Here is a 19,338-nt window from a genome sequence, read left to right on the forward strand (position 1 = left end):
CATAAATCTACACTCACTCACTCACTCAGATGTGGGAGGACAGACCAATGTGATGTAAGTCTTTAGCATTTACCATTTGATGAAACCCACAAATATGGGTATGGGGAAATAAATCTAGAAAACCAATTAACTGGGATTTCAACCTATCATCATTTTGCATATTCAAAGGGATGCACAACACAGCAAATTGTCGTGACTTTGCCTGAGCCACCCATGCCGTAACCATAAGAATTATCTCCCTTGGACCTGTGTAAGAGTGAGTGAGTGAGTGAGTTCAGTTTTATGCTGCTTTTAGCAATATTCCAGCTATATCATGGCAGGGAACACCAGAAATGGGCTTCACATATTGTACCCATGTGGGGATTCGAACCCGGGTCTTCGGCGTGACGAGCAGACGTTTTAACCACTAGGCTAGCCCACCGCCCTTACTTGTGTAAGAAACGAGGAAACGATGAGCTAATGCTTCTAAATGTACAGTTCAAGTATTCTATAATCCAGGAAAAGAAAATACCAGATATTGCAAAGGATGGAATATTGCCTTTTCAATTCCTTCTTAAACAAATATATACATTCAGAATACTTCTTACAAAAACTAAATGAAAAATTAATAAAACACGCCATACCACTTTTGTTAAGGATATGTTTTGTCTATCCTTGCTTCTCAAAACTAATTCTCATAATATGTCAAGTGTATATCTGTCTGTTCCCATCGAAACATCCATAAAATCAGAAATCAAAGTTTTGTCATTTGTATCTGGACAAGCACATTTATAAATAGGTGTATAAAATATCAATTGCTGAAATAAAGTACCTGGTAAGAACGTTTGATATGTCTCCATCCACAAGAATACCCACTTTCAACATCATTTCAACCCTATATATTATCAAAGATAGAAACAATATTTGAGGCAAAGAAATCTGTATATCAAGCACCCTCATTATAGGATATGGTCATTTGCAAGAATAGTCTCTGGCCATACAATCTCTTAATAAATGATATATACAATCTGAAGATTTTGATATATCTTTTTTGCAAGTAAATAATCTATAGATATCTGCATCACATAAATCAATCAGGATCATCTGTTTAAGGCCAACATCTATAATTTGCACATTTGTCATGAAATAAATCTAACAATGTAGATCTACTAGTCAAATCCAGAGGCTTCGAGTGGTAGTAGTGAGTTTAGTGTTATGCCACACTCAGCAATATTCCAGCTATATGTCGATGGATTGTAAATAAATGAGTCTGGACCAGACAATCTGGTGATCAACAACATGAGCATCGATCTACACAATTGGGATACGATGACATGTCAACCAAGTCAGCAAACCTGACTGCCCGATCCTGTTAGTCGCTTCTTACGACAAGCATAGGTTACTGAAGACCAATTCTAAAACGGATCTTCATGGGTCCAGAGGCTTAGATATTTGTATGGATGAAATATCATCTTCATAAACAAGGAGTCAAAATCTGTACATTACACCAAATTGACATCATCATATTTTAAATATTTGTTTTGGTTTTTTAAAGGGAGATTCAGGTCAGTAATCCCAACATGTTTGCATAAAAAACATTAAAACATCACTTTTCTTGTCTGCAAGCTCCAATTCCAGTTAAGGACTAAAAGAAGCAATGACTACACAGCGACAATATTTCCAGGACTCCCAGCGTCAACACCAGAATGAGAAACTTAAACTCTGAAACATATCTCTGGTTAAGTAATCTAAAACAGATCAATATTCTGTTAATACCAGATAATTGATCCACTGACCCCACAAATATATTTTTTTCCATTTCTGTCAAGTGTTAAAAATGGTTAAAAAGTCCAATAAATGAAAACCTATTTTTTACATGTAAAGGGACGTAACTCTTTCACATTTCAAATTAAACATATTGTATGCTACCACAAGGCTAACAATATATCAACATTAATATTTGTTCCAATATACTTGCACTAAACAAATGAGAACAAACAATGAATCTACAGACTACAGCAAAGCTTTCATTTTGTATACAGCATCACTAAGAATAAATATATGTAAGTTGCAAGCACAACAGCTTGAGCTATCACAATAATACGTCATATTGCATCAAATGTTTGGTAATATGCATACCAGGAAATAAGAGAAGAGCTACCACATTCTACACACATCACACCTGACGGTGAATAAACGTGGCAATTATAGTAACTTTGCTTGAGACAAATCGCAGAACAATTTCAATGAATTTATAAATTATCCATTGGGCATTTATGAATCCAAATGCTGTCATATTGGCTGACTATCTGTCAGTGCCCTAGAAAATTATCCAATTTGAAACCCTGTGATGGGCTGTTATTAAAGCAACCTTTAAAATTCATGATGGTCAGCTAGCCTGAGACTACCAGTTCTCACAGGGTCAATTTGGTTACCAACAGTAACTGTACAAAACTGAGAGAAAACATACAGTGAACAATTCTATCTCATTCCAATTGGAATAACTACAAACCCTTGGGGCCAGTGACTTGAGGCTTCCCCAATAGTCCACTGATTTTCAAAAAGCATATTCAGATTTGTCTGAATTACTCTGCAGACTTCTTCTCATGAAAATACTTGAAATTGTGTTTCAGTAATATGATAGAGGCAATAATGGTGTCGAATATGGTGTCACATTTGACAATTGCAGACTTCTTAGATAATGTCGGGTGAACATTTCTTTCTCATATAGGCAAATGTCATGTTATCTTTAAAAAGTCAATAAAACTGAAATATATTCGTTACATTTATGAATAACAAACATGAACATCATAATCATATTTGAAAATGCTTCCATATTTGTCCACACATCAATATCTTCAAATTGAACATTATTGAAAAAGAACACACTATACCTGTTCCTTAAATTAAGCCTGAAAATCAAGCTGTCCTTGTTTACCTAATTGTTAAATATTAAACATTTAGCGAGTCAAATGCTGACTGGGGCCTGAGCCACAAAACGATCTGAGCACTACAACAGTTGTAAATCTATGTGAAAGTATTGAATTATCAGAGCACTTTGATCAATTTAGGCATCGTTGAGGAATGGCACATAGTACCACAGAAAACCCCTCAAGGACTCCAGGACAACGTTCAAGTCTCAACACTACAAACACATCATGTGCCTCATATATTCAATTTCAATCAATTCTCTTTACTGTCCCTGTGAAAATGTTTGGACATGAAGATTGAACAGCAATCTGACGTAAACATCTCTGAACTTCTATCTGATGTTCTTCTAACGATCTCAAGCCTGTTCCAGCAGTCCTGATGCTTAAAGTTCGGTGGCCATCTTTGTTGTCATCTGTTGTATGCGTTTGGCGTTACAGTTTTTACACAGGATGTGCTCGTCCAAGGGGTAGCAGCCCCGGCCCTCAGCCTCCGAGGACAGCTGCATTCCACAGTCCTGGGGAAAAGTACAATAGTCATGAGTGAGTGTGTGATGTCTAGCAGGGATTTACATGTAGTCCTGAATTTGTGGGTCCCTGGGACTCATACTCTTAATTTTCAGGGGTCCTGGACAACAAAAACAATATTATTATTAATACTGTTGTTGAATTGTGTATCATGATCATCACATTGTTACAGTAATTAAATAATACCATAACCCAGCTAGTAGCAAACTCATTGAGAACTTATTGTCACTTGATTGGAATTTTGATACCATGACATGTGTCAACCAAGTCAGCAAGCCTGACCACCTGATCCCTGTTGTCGCCTCTTACAACAAGCATGGGGTGCTGAAGACCAATTCTAACATGGACCCCAACAGGGTTGCTAACAAGAGTGAATGAGTTTAGTTTAACGCCACTTTTAGCAATATTCCAGCAATATCCCAGCGGGGACACCACAAATGGGCTTCACACACTGTACCCATGTGGGGAATCGAACCCAGGTCTTCAGCTAACGCTTTAACCACTAGGCTACCCCACCTTGCTAACAAGACAATGAAACAGTGAGAGAGATCTGCCCCAACTGTTCCTACCTCACATCTGTAGCAGTCAACATGGAAACTCCTGTCCATGGCAACAATCCTCACAGTTTCGTCTTGCCCAGTCTCTGGCATTATCGGTAACTGGCAGCTACAGCAACGTGGGGCAAATTTCCTGCAAAAGTCGAGGTGTAACAAACTAATTGTCACATGACAAGACTAAGAATCATTGGCCAAAACAGGTAAATGGGCTTGGTTTCAGCCTGACAAACATTGCTCCAACTGTATTGTAAAGACAGTATCTAAAACAGGGACACCATGACATGGAGCCTCACCTATATATATAGTGAGTGAGTATGATCTTATGCCATTGTAACCAATATTCCATATAATGTGACCCCACAAACGGGCTTCACACATTTTGCCCATGTGGAGAATCTAATTTGGGTCTTCGGGATGACGAGCAAATGGTTTAACCACTAGCCTACCCGACAGGGATGACTGTATTTATAGTGAGTGAGTGAGTAGGTTTAGTTTTACACCGCTATTAGCAATATTCCAGCAATATCACGGCGGGGGACACCAGAAATGGGCATAACACATTGTACCCACGTGGGGAATCGAACCCGGGTCTTCGGCGTGACGAGCGAACGCTTTAACCACTAGGCTACCCCACCGCCCCACTATGTATTTATAAATATATAAACTAAAAACAGGAAATTAAGTACATTTGGGGACATTTTTGTGTTTAGTGAACATTGCAAGAACTGAGTATACAAGAAAAATGACATATTTAATTCATTAATTTAAAATTTACGAAAAATATCCCTAAAATATTAATGATCCCTTGCTATTTATGACCAGTATATATCAATATGTCACACATACTTGATATATCAATGACCAACAGATGTTTAAGGTCTTGAACAACAAACTGACTTCACAAATGGAGAACTTGCTCGACCATATTCACATCTTCACATGACAAATTGAATTTCATAGTTTCCCCTTTGGAATCATATTTTGTTCTTTGGAATCACCTAACTGATAATCGCCACATCTCAAAACCATACAAGGAAAAGTGTCAATATGTCTCTTACTTGTGGAAGTCCTCGATGCAATGTATCTGGTTTGTTGCGTCTACAGTAAAAGGGACACCATCTAGACTCTTCCCACAGACGACACACACAAAGCAGTCAGGATGGTATGGTTTGCCTGTTGCTCGCAGTAGCTGGAATGGAAGGACATTCGGAAACATTCTTAATATAATAATAATAATAATAAGCGTAATTTTATAGCGCATCATATATATCACTCAGGGACATGCTCTAACTAAGCGCATAACATATATACAGGTTCTATGTACAGGAAAGTTGGCGTTTACAGAGATTTCTTGAACAGATGAGTTTTAAGCTTGGACTTAAAGACTGGCAGTGATGGGGAGGTTTTAAGATCTGATGGTAGAGAGTTCCAGAGAGTGGCAGCAGCATGAGAAAATGAATTTGCACCAAAGGTTTTGAGTTTGTACATGGGGACAACTAGCAAGAGTTGATCACTGGAGCGGAGAGATCTTTCCAGTTTGTACAGTGTTATCAAGTCCTGGAGGAATGCTGTATGTAAATATGCAATGTTTGCAGTATTTTCCATCATGACATGATATGGAACACCAAGAAAGAGGTTTCAGCCCTGTATCAACATAGAGATTCAAACCTAGTTCCTGCAGGAGATGAATGATCACTTTAACCACTGGGCGAACCAGTCTGTATTGGAATATATTGCTGTATCAAGACATTTTCAAAACTAAAGTGTTTGACAATCATTCACACAGATTTTATGGCCGCTACATACATACATCCTACTTCCAACATACAAAAGTATATGTAAGGACATTTCATAATTTATGTGTGTGTGTGTTATGGAGAAGCATGTACAATGTGAATGACCCCCCTAAAATTTATGTGCAAAGTAACTGATCCCCCCTGCATGTCATGTACAAAACATTGAGATCCCCCGACCCCCTCCCATAATTTTTAAGCAGTTTCTTTTATATATTTATTTACAAAATTGCTGACACCAACCCAGTTCATGTGTTCAAAATTGACCCCTACCTCCCCAGAACAAAATGGGTGGACATCCCCCACCCATCCCCTAAAAAAAAAAACACAACAAACAAAAAAAAACAACCCCAAAAATAAAATAAATAAAATAAAATAAATAATAACAAAACAAAAACAAATTAACAACCAAAACATCATCACACCGACCCCCACACTGAAATCAACCCTATATATATTTTTTTGAATTACTTGTCCCAAAGTAATAATTAGTGCAAAACAATACATTGATATCAATACAATATGTATTAATGCTCAACAAGCAGTACTTCTCAAACCCAAATCTTGTGTGGTACACAACTTACCCTGTCAGTGATTGGCTTCGAACAGATAGAACATTTTTCCAGAGTATTCTGAAAGAAAAAACCCCACCAATATCAGTACAGAGATAAATACTGTTTGATACATGGGTTGTGAAAAATCCAAGGGATGCAACTCTGCACAGAGGATTGCAGGAGCTGTGACAGCATGGTTAGCATGGCAACATTGTCAGTATTGTATTTGTTCACTGAATAAAATATTTTGAAAAAAACCCCTTTTTTTCTCCTAAAATGGTACATTTGTGAGACAAGAAAAACAAGAAGACAAAGTCATCAATATCCCCCGCAATGGCAAAATACTCTTCATGAATATGTCTACGAGTAGCCGAGGCTCTCGTGTTGCAGGGGATAAAAAAACAGGAATAAAACAGTCAGGAAACTGTTTTGTGTTTCTTTGTGTTTTTATGGTATTTAACATCACCCTCAGCAATTATCCAGCTAGAGTTCTGTAAATAATCAATTGATGACCAGACATTCCAGTGATTGACTTCCTCTGGATCAATGTACTCCTTGGGATGAGGAGACATACATCAGTCTATCTACCCCATCATCTGTATGTGCCTTCCAAACAATTATGGGTAGCTAACAAATTTTAACCTGTATCTTCAGACATTTTTACATATAACAATCTTAATAAGTTCGATGTGATATGAGCATTAAACATGTTCAACACTGAAGCTGAAAACACTCACCATATAACAGATTTCACAGTATGGCTTGTTCTCAAGTGCAAAGAAGGATTTGCCTTGTAATTTCAGATCTGAAAATATTTTTGAAAATTTTAATATAAATTGTATATTTATATACTTATCCTATCTCACGGTATGCACTTCTCTCTCTTGATTCCACACTGAGTGGATCGATGTAAACTTTTTTCCCTCTGCCTCTCTTTTTCATCCGCCCAAGCACTCCATGCTACCCTCACTATAAGACAGCTTCTTACGCCGCTTTTAGCAATATTCCAGCAACATCACGGCGGGGGACACCAGAAATGGGCTTCACACATTGTACCCATGTGGGGAATCGAACCAGGGTCTTCGGTGTGATGAGCGGACACTTTAACCACTAGGCTACCCCACCAACCCCACTGACTAGGAGTGTTGACTATTAACTAGCCCGAATCCGATAGTTTCCATTCGCATACATGTATCTCAAGTTGATAAATAACATCCAAGTTCAAGTAAAATCACTCCTAAAATTAATGACTATTTTATTGTAGTGATTGTGAATAATGAATAGAATTTATAAAGTTATACATTCGATTCACCGAATACGTGAGTGAATCATAACAGTCCTAGTATCTACTTACTGCAGTTGACACAGGTAAAGCAGTTGATGTGAAACACCTGGTCCATGGCCTTACACCCGTTGATATCACCCACAACTTTCTTGCTGCATTTGGAGCACATTCCTGGAAAACATGATCATTTAACAAAAGCTGATTGATAGTTAACCAAGTTTTGTTTGTTTATTGTTCAATATCATACTCTGCAATATTCCAGCTATATGACAGAGGTCTGTAAATAATCAACTCTGGAACAGACAATCAAGTTTATTGAGGTGAGGTGAAATTGGGTTTAACGTCGTGCTTGAGAATATTTTGCTCATATGACAACTTGCATGCGTGTGTATGTGTATGTGCGGCTGCTTGTACTAGCCCAGACTTGAGCTGGTTTTATAGTGCTAGCCCACTGAGATACCATGCGGCAGTGAAACATGAATACCCCACTCAGACCCATTATACTGACTCTGAGTCGACCAGTCCTTGTTGTACCCATTAATGCCGAGCGCCAGGCAGGGACCAACAAGTACCATATTTTAACGTCTTTTGGTATGACGCGGTCGGGGATCGAACCTGCGACCTTCCGCTCTCCGGGCGGACGCCCTAACCACTACACCATGGAGGCGGTCATCAAGTTTATTGACATCATGAGCATCGAGCTACGCAATTGGGATACGATGGCTTGTGAGTGAGTGAGTGAGTGAGTTGAGTTTTACGCCGCACTCAGCAATATTCCAGCTATATGGCAGTGGTCTGTAAATAATCGAGTCTGGACCAGACAATCCAGTGATCAACAGCATGAGCATCGATCTGCGCAATTGGGATACGATAGCTTGTGTCCAGGGAGCATGACTTACCACAGCCTAATATGGATCTCCAACAGAGAAATGTTTAACAGGAACAATTTTTTATGGAAAGACAACTTCTTTATTGCAATGGATGCAACACTTATGTGTAAATGCTTACACTGTTATCAAGCAAAAGCAGGGGCGGGCCAGTTGGTCATAACATGTCAGTCTATCAGAGCTCGATAACGTTTTTGGTCATTGAGTTAGGTACTCGCTTGTGTGCATTTCAATTGGGTATCCTAGTTTTCTTTTGAGTAACCAAATAAATTGTACCCACCTTACTCGAACTCAGTTGGGTATTTTGCCATTTTCCAATAATTGTAAAAATATAATAAAGTCTAAATGTTGATTTACGTGTTTGTTATTTATATTTTGATCTGTAACATAAGAAACAATTAGAAAGACTGCAAGTTGCCAAGTTCATGTGTTGAAATCGAACCTCTCAATGTATGTCAGTAATTTCATCTATCCACCAGTACACAAGCTAAGATTTGACATTTTTGTGTGTGCTTTTAAGATCAAATTTATTGAGTATTTACAAAAATTCAAGCATACTTGTATGCAATAGACTTAATAGGAATTGAGTTTTTACAAAAATATGTGCATAATTTTAGAAGCTTATCTGCACCTCTGATGTATAAAATGAAATGTTTGGATACTTAGAGCATAATCAGTAAAGAATTCTGAAGACATTTACCAAAATAGTCGGGATCCCCTGAGGATTCCATGCTCTGCATGAGGAGACTTGTGAGAGCATCCACCTCCGCCTCCTTCTCAGAGGGTGGCACAGTACTGACCATCTGTTCAGATGAGGAGGGCACCTGTGGTCCAGGAACTGGCCTATCCTGGCGGCCCGGAGCAGGCTCGGCGCGGTAAGTACTGGGGGAAGCTCGTCCATAGTCATGTTTGCCCGAGACGATGTTTACGTTAGCGTAGTTGCTCTGTCCTGACATGTATGGCGAGTTGCGTCCCTCGGAGCCCCGGGAATATGCTCCAGGGGATGATCCGTACTCGTTGTAGGGTCCTGGGGAGTCCCGATACCCTACTTGGTTCATGTAGTTGGCAGTCTTTGGTCCTCCCCCATACTGGTTGTCCCTGTATTCGTAGCCTTGAGATTGCTGGGGTGGAGGTGGGGGAGGGAAGTCATCAAGTGGTTGTTGGTACATGTACCCCCTCACCTGTTCTGGGGGCGGAGGGGGTGGGTAGGCATGATCCTCGGAGTACCCTGTCTGTGGTGGGGGAGGAGGGAAGTCTTCGCCATCATGATAAACCTGTCTGAATGCAGCCTGGCCTCCTGAAATACCAGCACCGAGTGATCTACGTTAAATTCTTGGTACAACCATAACAGTGTGTGAGTGAATTTAGTTTTTTGACACTTTAAGCAATATTCCAGCAATATCACGGCAGGGACACCAGGCTTCACACATTGCACACAGGGAATCGAACCCAGAAAGTACTTTCAGTTACAAAACCAGCAAAGTCACATAAGCTCATGAATATATTCAGAGAACATTCTTTAGAAGGCTGAAAAAAAACATTTTTTTAACATTATCAACAATTTATTTCATTAAATCTACCTCCCAAGATTTTTCAAACAAACCACACAGTATTTTCATATTGAAAAAATATTAACTCAGACCGAAACCTGCCTCCAATAATTTCAACACGCAAGTCAATCTCAGATTTTAACTTCTAAGATGCCTAGCGGTTAGAACAATAAAAAAACACCAACATTATCAGACAATAAAGGTATAGTTTTTGATGACGTAACAATTGAATGACGTTATCCCGTCACTGCGCCATTCTAGTGTGCCCCCTCTTAATCGAACCCTTTTACATTACGTCACGATGTAAGCGACGTCACGATGCATGTCAGTTGTCATCGCCTCGTACGGCCTCCTACAGTAAACTACTCCGTTGCATCCCGTTTCTTGGTTTGCAGTTGCTTCACGCAGCTAACATCACTGGTGGAAACATTACGTTTATGTTTTACGACGGTTAAAATGTGTCAATTCGACTCACAAGTTTTCAGCGACACGGTAACGCTTGCCATGTTTACATTCCCACAATGCAATCGTGGAATGTCAGCTGACTGGATCTAAACTTACGTTGGTAGTAGAAATGCGACGTTCATATTGCCCCATATGGTAATGGTTTACGTTAATGACAGATGTAATTAAAATAATTCAGAGAAGATATTTAATCCGAAAGTGTGCTTTATTACTAATATTACACTATACATTGTGGTAGAGCGCACTGTACTCTTAATTCAAACACTTGTTACAGTCAAGATAGAGAAAGGTAACAAGCTAGAGTAAAAGAAGTAACCTAAATGAGATTGACGAGCAGGTGCTTGTTATCATCTCACCTTTCTGTTGTCCCTGGGCAGGTCGGTATGGCGCTGGGGCAGGGTTGTAGGGTTTGGGCTTGGGTGCGAGGGCAGGCGGGAGATGGATACCCCCTCTGTCCTGTACATGAATCTGAGCAAAGTCACGTTCCAATCCTTGCTGGTATGACATCTTAAACTGGAAAGAAAGATCTAGTGTTGGGAATTGGTTAAAATCTCATAATTGATGATTGGTTCATTACTACCGATCAATCATCGAAAATAATTGGTTAGCGTCATTTATGAAATTTGTTAATGCACATTAAAATAAGGGAAAAAAATGTAGTTCTTCTGGGGTTTTTGGCAAAATTTCACATCTTTAAAGGATGACTAGTATGTTAGGAACATAAATTTCTTGGAATCTTTAAGATAAATTCAATCATGACTTGAAACAAGCTTGTAGTGCTTACGAAATGTAACAGACAAAACCAACCATGTGAATAATATTGTTAATGAAAACAAGTGTTCCAGAATTGTTTGTGTTCGATTATGAGAAATTATGATCGATTGCTTGGTCGTTTAGTCACTCCGACCAATCTTCGATTATTTCAATTAATCGGACCACCACTAGAAAGATCATCAGTGGAAGTGTACAGAGCATGTTGGACGTTAATTTGAAGCAAGTTAAGTTTATAAGCAAGTTTATTTAATAAGCTTATTGTCATAGAAATCATTAGTGGCTGCACCCCTGGTACGGGGCTGTAACTAGTGTAAGCCATGAGCTGTGATGAAGGGTCATGTCCTAACATAGTCCAGCCAGCTAAACGTCTTGTTCCTACCAAGGTATACACCGACGTTTATGTTAAATTCTTGGTACAACCATAACAGTGTGTGAGTGAATTTAGTTTTATGACACTTTTAGCAATATTCCAGCAATATCACGGCGGGGACACCAGGCTTCGTCAGTGATACCTTGGTAGGAACAAGACATTTAGCTGGCTGAACTAGTCCTAACTGTATGGGACAGCATCGCGGCTCTCAGATAGGGTGGTGTCTAATTGGTCTAACTAATGAGCTTCAGTGTTCAAACTGGCAATGCAAGCTTGATGTTTTTATTTATGTGGTGCTAATTGAAATTCCACAAAGTTCGCCTGGTAAAAGGCAAAACTATGAATTTTTCGTGGGCCAATATTTAAACATGATAGAATTCTGAAACAAATTCACATTTATTTATGAATAATGTATTAAAATTGTGTTTCCCAATTAAAACAATTTGAAAATCAAGTGTACTACGCATAGGACAACCACAATCCATACTTGGGGCGAGTGGGGGGCTGAGCATGGTGAGTAATATCATATCACGAAATTACATGCACATGTTCGGACAACCCGGTTAACTAACCAGCGCCTGTCGACCCGACATACCATGAGCCACAGCTCGTATGATAATGAAAAAACAATGAACACAGGCTGGTGACAAGCAGATACTAGGCTTCTTTGTGCCGAGAAAGCACAGGCGCACGGGTCGACATGACACGGTTTTCGATTCGCGTCAAAACAAACTGCTGCTCAACGTGAAACTTTGAAGCTGGCGACTGGTTCATGAAAGTGGGTCCCAATCTCTCAAACAGGTGACGTTTTCAACACAGAAAAAGATACTCACCCCTCTTGGTTATTCTGACCGACAAGTGGTCAAATTGTTTCCGAAAGTGTCCTTTATTGCGTGTTTGTCAAGATTTTCTTCGCTTTGACTGATAGATGTACGAGCAACCATAAATGGAAATCACCACTTCCGTGTCGTCACTTCCGCCTTTGCACCCGGCACGCGAAATACGACATTCCCAACATTGCAATGCACCTTTGCACCCACGGAAATCTGATTTGAATCTGATAAAATATGAATCACACGAGTGCTCCTTAATATAAGATTATTTATAAGCAACGTGACACAATTTACGTTTTATAAATCTATCGCCCATCGTCTCTTATATGCTCTTTATATGAATAAAATATATTTTCATTGGATATTCAAAAGTATTTGACAATTTTATAAAATGTTAAAATCAAGATATGATGAATTGGTTATGATTCATATTTAAAGAAATGAACGATATTGGAGACATAGTTTCCCACTCCTTAATTTCCATTTGTTGATGAAAACAATGGCTCGAATCATTTTAAGCAGGCTGAGAAATTGAAATTAGTAAAACCATACAACATTATGTTTGTTAAGATATATACAATACACCTTACGTTCAAATTATGATTAAAAGTACAGTAGGAAATGAAGCATAATTAATGAGTGAATATGGTTTTACGCCGCTTTTATCAATATTCCAGCAATATTACGTCGAGGGACACCAGAAATGGCCTTCATACCTAGGTTACCCCACCGCCCCTGTCGTAGGACAAAAATAAATTGATAAAATAGTGTCATGATCATATGCGCATGCTGTTGATCACTGGATTGTCTGGTCCAGACTCGATTATTTACAGACCACCGTCATATAGCTGGAATATTGCAATTATTCGGCGTTAAAAACAGAAGTAGCTCAGTGGTTTAATTAAGCCTAGTGATTGATGCGTTCGCTCGTCACGCCGAAGATTCCCCACATGGGTACAATGTGTGAAGCCCATTTCTGGTGTCCCCCGCCGTGATGTTGCTGGAATATTGCTATAAGCGGGGTAAAACATAACTCACTCACACTCACTCACTAACTAAAAAAAAAAAAGCAAAAACAAACATGATTAGTATTTCTTTAAAAAAAGGCTTGGCTTGGCAAGGCTTTGAAATCCGCCTGCAGCAGAACTCGTCAACGTATTTCTCCATTCGCTGTATTTGTTGCCTGTTATCGTTCCACCAGGCCACGCTGCAGTATCTACACCAGCACAGCATGTTTTAAAACTTAATTTCGGAAACTCCGAGGTCGTCTAGTGACTCACATCAGAATTATCTCATCTGGTTCCGTAAACAGGACCTCGGCTGAGCACTGATAACAACTACAAAGAGTGTTTGAGATGTTGGGGCATAGCGTCACATGAGGCAGATGCGTTTCCTATCTTTATCACAAAAATATATTTAAAACTGTGAATCGAATTTAATCTTTATACATTCAATAGATATAATCCTGATATTTTGAAAGTTGTTTAAAAAAATGATTATCTAGTCGCTGAACTGAACTTATTTTACATATAAAGACAGTGTCTAAAATATATTTATAAAATATAATAAAAGGTGCTCAGATGCATGAACACTCAAGACCTTGAAACTGTGGTAATCTAGACATGACACATATTCTAGTGAGTGAGTGAGTTTAGTTTTACGCCGCTTTTCCAGCAATATCACAAAGTGAGTTTACTTCTACGCCGCTTTTAGCAATATTCCAGTAATATCACGGCGGGGGACACCAGAAATAGGCTTCACACATAGGGAGTGAGTGAGTTTAGTTTTACGCCGCACTCAGCAATATTCCAGCAATATGGCGGCGGTCTGTAAATAATCGAGTCTGGACCAGACAATCCAGTGATCAACAGCATGAGCATCAATCTGCGCAATTGGGAACCGATGACATGTGTCAACCAAGCCAGCGAGCCTGACCACTTGATCCCGTTAGTCGCCTCTTACGACAAGCATGAATTACTGAAGGCTCATTCTAACCCGGAACCACGGGTAACACATTTTCTAGATTGCATTTTCTAGATTGCATTGAGCGTATTTGTCTCAGGGTCTGCATGGCACGCCATTGAGGGGCGGGTGGGTGGGCGGGGGTTGGGTGTCTTGCCATGCCTGTAAATCAGGGGGTCATTTTAGGAGTAATGGAATAGGGTCTTCAATATTTAGCAGCATGTAAGCGGATGCTTGTCCAATGGCTCGACCAATCAGATTCCTTGTCGCAGGGTCACGTGATTGCCTCACCCAGACACAGCTCACTGACTCTCAGCTGACCATAGGTCCTTGTTTCATCCCATAGTGAGCGCCAGGCAGCGTAACAACAAGTACCATTATTAACGTGATTTGGTGTGATGCTGCCGGGGATCAAACCCCGGCTTTCAGTTCTCTGGGAACACGCTCTATACACCGTACCACATTGACCACAAGTCTCGAGGGCCCGATTTCACAAACCAATCGTAGCGCTAAGGTGATCGTAAATCCCATACTTTAATATAGACCTACGACAGTCGCAGCGCTTCGATCGGTAAAAATATGAAACGGGCCCCTGTGTTTCAAAACGTCCGATTACCAGTATGTCATGATTGTTGCCAAAGGCTAGGATGACACGCACTCGTCTAGGTCTTACATTGTAACCATCCGATACCCATTTCAATCGACACCTGCGCCACGTATCATACGTATTAACGTTGCATAGTCTTACAAATTAAATACCCACAAAGAGATAGAAACATATATGCATACATGATTAATATCATGAACTACCATGAAGATCCGGGTTAGAATTGGTCTTCAGTAACCCATGCTTGACGTAAGAAGCGATTACCGGGATCGGGTGGTCAGGTTCGCTGACTTGGTTGACACATGTCATGGTATCCAGGGGCGTAGCTACCATTATAAAAAAAAGCCCTGGCTTACACATGATTGTTGCTAAAAAGGTTGGGCAAGTCCTCAATACTATCTAAACTAAAAGCTTTGCAACCTATCGGGCTTACACGAAACAAATGGCTTGCTAGGCGCCTGGTATCTCATTTGCGTAGATCGATGCTCATGTTGTTGATAACTGAGGTGAGGTGAAATTGGATTTAACATCGTGCTTGAGAATATTTCGCTCATATGACGACGTGCATGCGTGTGTGTGTGTGTATATGTGCGGCTGCTTGTACTAGCCCAGACTTAACCTGGTTTTATAGTGCTAGCCCACTGAGATACCATGCCGCAGTGAAGCATGGATACCCCACTCAGACACATTATACTGACTCCGAACCGACCAGTTCTTGTTGTACCCATTAATGCCGACCGCCAGGCAGAGACCAACAAGTACCATATTTTAACGTCTTTTTGTATGACGCGGTCGGGGATCGAACCCGCGACCTTCCACTCTCCGGGCGGACGCTCTAACCACTACACCACGGAGGCGGTCTGTTGATAACTGAATTGTCTGGTCCAGGATTATTTACAGACCGCCGTCACATTACTGGTATATAGCCGAGTGCGGCGTTAAACAACAAACAAATCGCCATAAACCATGAAATGTTACCTCTACAATGTCATTTCATCACAAACCCGTAATGATCCGGGTTAGAATATTGATCATCAGTAACCCATGCTTGTAAGAGGCGACTAACGGGATCGGGTGGTCAGGCTCGCTGACTTGGTTGACACATGTCATCGGTTCCCAATTGTGCAGATCGATGATCATGCTATTGATCACTGGATTGTCTGGTCCAGATTCGATTATTTACAGACCGCCGCCATATAGCTCGAATATTGCTGAGTGTGGCGTAAAACTAAACTCACTCACTCACTATTTCCACACAATTAGAATCTTGTAAGATGATATATTTGACAGTAGAGCACAGAGAGCAATATGTCCCCGCCCATGAAAATTAGTTGCAGGTCCAGCCAAAGGTCAAGGTCCTAGAAACGGGTGATTTCGCTTCGATTCACAGCTTTACCCATTGTGATTTCCCGGGGTTATGACCCAGACCCATGCTTTGATTTCTCAAAATAGGTAAATGTCTACGACATACGCTATGATTACACAATGCCATTTAGAAAGTGGTAAAATGTCACACATGTTATATTTGGGATTACATTTTCTTAGTAAAGTACAGATTCTAGTACTTTTGCTGGGTTGAGTCCCATCCCATATTGTAGGTTGGTAGAATACAGTGTAGGATTATATATTGAAACAGCTGAAGATTTATGTGGCTTTAACAATGAGTGAGTGAGTTAAGATTTATCGTCACATCGGCAATATTTCAGCCATATCGTGACGAGAACAATTAAGTTTATACATAGTAATTAATGGTAAATTTTAAAAACCTGTCAACGAAGGACAGTAAAATAACTAGATTATCACAGGTTCGAATTTAAAACTAGTAATAAAATCTAAAACAGTTTAACTATAGATGACAATACAAGGTAAAAACAGGCTATATATATTGCCAACAACTGAAGGTAGATCACCATACTAGGGACCATGGGGACTTACAGTACATTTGCTTCCTGCATGGACCCTAGCTGGATTTACACCATCCCTTCAGCTATTGGCAATTTTTGATAATCTTGCCACAAATTAAACGAACATATATTCTACGATTAAAAAAGGGGAGAGTTTAAATTTACTTTGAATGTTTTGGGACTTATGTATCCTCCTTTAACAATGACATGGTATAGTTGTATAGCTGCCGCGCTTGTGATGTAAAGCATCTGGTACCAACTGTGTAAATATAAGATCGTGTAGTAAAACAGTCATGACATTAATTTGTAAAAGTTCACGAGATTCTCTTTTCATTTTAGATTTTCTAATTCAGAATTATTTGTGGAACGCACTTTTAATGAACGTTACATTTCCCATTACTCCAAACAGATTTGTTGCTGGATATATTCGGGACTGTGTGTACTGTTGTTGCTGATATGTATCTTTTACTGTCAGCCATGATCAATGTAATAAAGGGTAGTAACTCTGCTGGCTAGCGACCAGTTATCGCCGCGTACCAGTTATCGCCAACACCTGTCTGTAGCGCTTGCACAGACAGCTTGACTTGTATTTCCGTAGTATTTCACACATTGACACATCATACAAGCGATAGGATACGAGAGTTAAAATCAAGCTGTCTGTGCAAGCGCTACAGCCAGGTGTTGGCGATAACTGGTACGCGGCGATAACTAGTCGCTTGCCAGTAAAGACTTTAAAAGATGGCTGGAGCCCGTAAGGTCACGCATGTGACGTACGTATTTATGACGCACAGCATTAAAGAAATACAGCTGGCAGGCCAGTTTGAATGCCAACGAGGACACGACCAAGATTCCGATGTAATCACACCTCTATAAAGCTATATAGAAAAGGGAACCTCTTTGTATTGACCTCGTGCGAAAGTTAATATTGTGCTTGCGCTCCAAAAAGGATATCGATAAAAACATTAACAGATGTATGGCAACAGCCGGCACTGTAGCAAATATTGCATTTGTGTCGAGAATAAGGACATGTGCACCCTTTCAATGTCACTGAAAAAGAAAGAAATATTTGACGCCTTCAATATACCGCCTGTCAAGATTGAACAAGGGAAATGCAGTATTGGCATAAAGTAGGAATACTTATAGCCGACAAATATATACTAAGCAGCAAAAGAAACGTCAGTTTGGAATTTTTCTTCACAGAAACGGATAACTGTAAACTCATTTAAAAAATGTTTTGATTGTATATGTTTGACAACATCTCCTGAGTAAAGACATTCCTTCCCAAACTCAGAATGGAACCCAGGAAATGGTCTCAAAAACGCAACCTGATCTCGGGGGATGGTACGGTGTTCTCCATGTTTTTCATGCAACTCATGCTGCACGCGCTGTTCACAAGGACCAGCCCTATAAAATGCACCCCAAACCTGGTTGAAACATTCACATTAGAACGTCAGCAGGATGCCGCGACTCACGACAGCTCAGAGGTACCTGGGGCTAGGAAGACCACACTGCACAAGCCACTGCTAATCACTTTCAGGTCAACGTTCGGACCATCTACAGGCTGCAGCAACGTTTCCGGGCCACCAACACCACAAATGATCACCCCCGTACTGGCAGACCAAGGGTGACCACAAGACGACAAGACCGCCACGTTGTGCGACAGCATGTACAAAATCCCTTCATGCAGGCATCCGAAACAGCACGCCAGACAGTGGGAACACACGGAAGACCAATCAGTACTGATACAGTACGCCGACGTCTTAACAGCGGGAACCTCCATTGCCGCAGACCTTACCGTGGACCTATCCTCACCCCTCGTCATCGGCGTGAACGTCTACAGTTTGCCCTACAACACCAAAACTGGCGATACAGGCAATGGAGAACTGTTCTGTTCACAGATGAGAGTCGGTACTGCGTATCAACTGCAGATGGCAGAACAAGAATATGGCGACGACGTGGCCAGCGTTACTCAGACCAATGTGTTATGGAAAGAGACTCATGGGGAGGTGCAAGCATCATGGTATGGGGTGGAAAAGGCCTGAACCAGAGAGTGGGTTCTATGGTGTTCCAGAACCTTGGTCCAGGGAGAGGAGGCGGCATCACAGCGGTGCGCTCCAGCGCACCCTAACCAAGCTCTCATACCCCACGTCCTACCACATTTCTCACGTCACCGAAACAACATTTTCCAGCATGATAACGCCCGGGCCCATATTGCCAGAGCTACACGGGACTTCATACAACAGAACGGTGTCAACATTATGCAGTGGCCAGCCCTTAGACCCGACTTAAACCAAAATGAACATCTTTGGGATGAAATTCAGAAGAGACTGAATAATGTCATACCAGGGCCGAACACAGCCGAT

General features: G+C 40.5%; 1 protein-coding gene across 1 annotated transcript; it reads right to left on the reverse strand.

The window, feature by feature from the left end:
- Window positions 1-1,342: 1,342 nt before the first annotated feature.
- LOC124271381 (lipoma-preferred partner homolog) lies at window positions 1,343-12,633 on the reverse strand. Its single transcript, XM_046706517.1, has 9 exons — window positions 12,503-12,633; window positions 10,882-11,038; window positions 9,211-9,807; window positions 7,693-7,794; window positions 7,076-7,143; window positions 6,369-6,416; window positions 5,050-5,180; window positions 4,004-4,124; window positions 1,343-3,424 (listed from the first exon to the last, which is right to left on the reverse strand). The coding sequence occupies exons 2-9, from the start codon at window positions 11,030-11,032 to the stop codon at window positions 3,293-3,295; spliced, it is 1,350 nt and encodes a 449-aa protein (XP_046562473.1). The 5' UTR covers window positions 11,033-11,038; window positions 12,503-12,633; the 3' UTR covers window positions 1,343-3,292.
- Window positions 12,634-19,338: the final 6,705 nt, after the last annotated feature.

The sequence above is a fragment of the Haliotis rubra genome, unplaced genomic scaffold (genome assembly GCF_003918875.1).
Source record: "Haliotis rubra isolate DU_JTF1 unplaced genomic scaffold, ASM391887v1 Scf16, whole genome shotgun sequence".
NCBI lineage: Eukaryota > Metazoa > Mollusca > Gastropoda > Lepetellida > Haliotidae > Haliotis > Haliotis rubra.

Bases quoted from the DNA above. Each gene is read 5' to 3' on its own strand.
- LOC124271381 (XM_046706517.1), bottom strand. From the start codon at position 11,032: ATGTCATACCAGCAAGGATTGGAACGTGACTTTGCTCAGATTCATGTA. The intron at 7,795-9,210 runs GTAAATGTCTTC...CATGTTTTCCAG, and splicing joins AGGGGATCCCGACTATTTTG to GAATGTGCTCCAAATGCAGC. The intron at 3,425-4,003 runs GTAGGAACAGTT...ACTTTTCCCCAG, and splicing joins TTGACTGCTACAGATGTGAG to GACTGTGGAATGCAGCTGTC.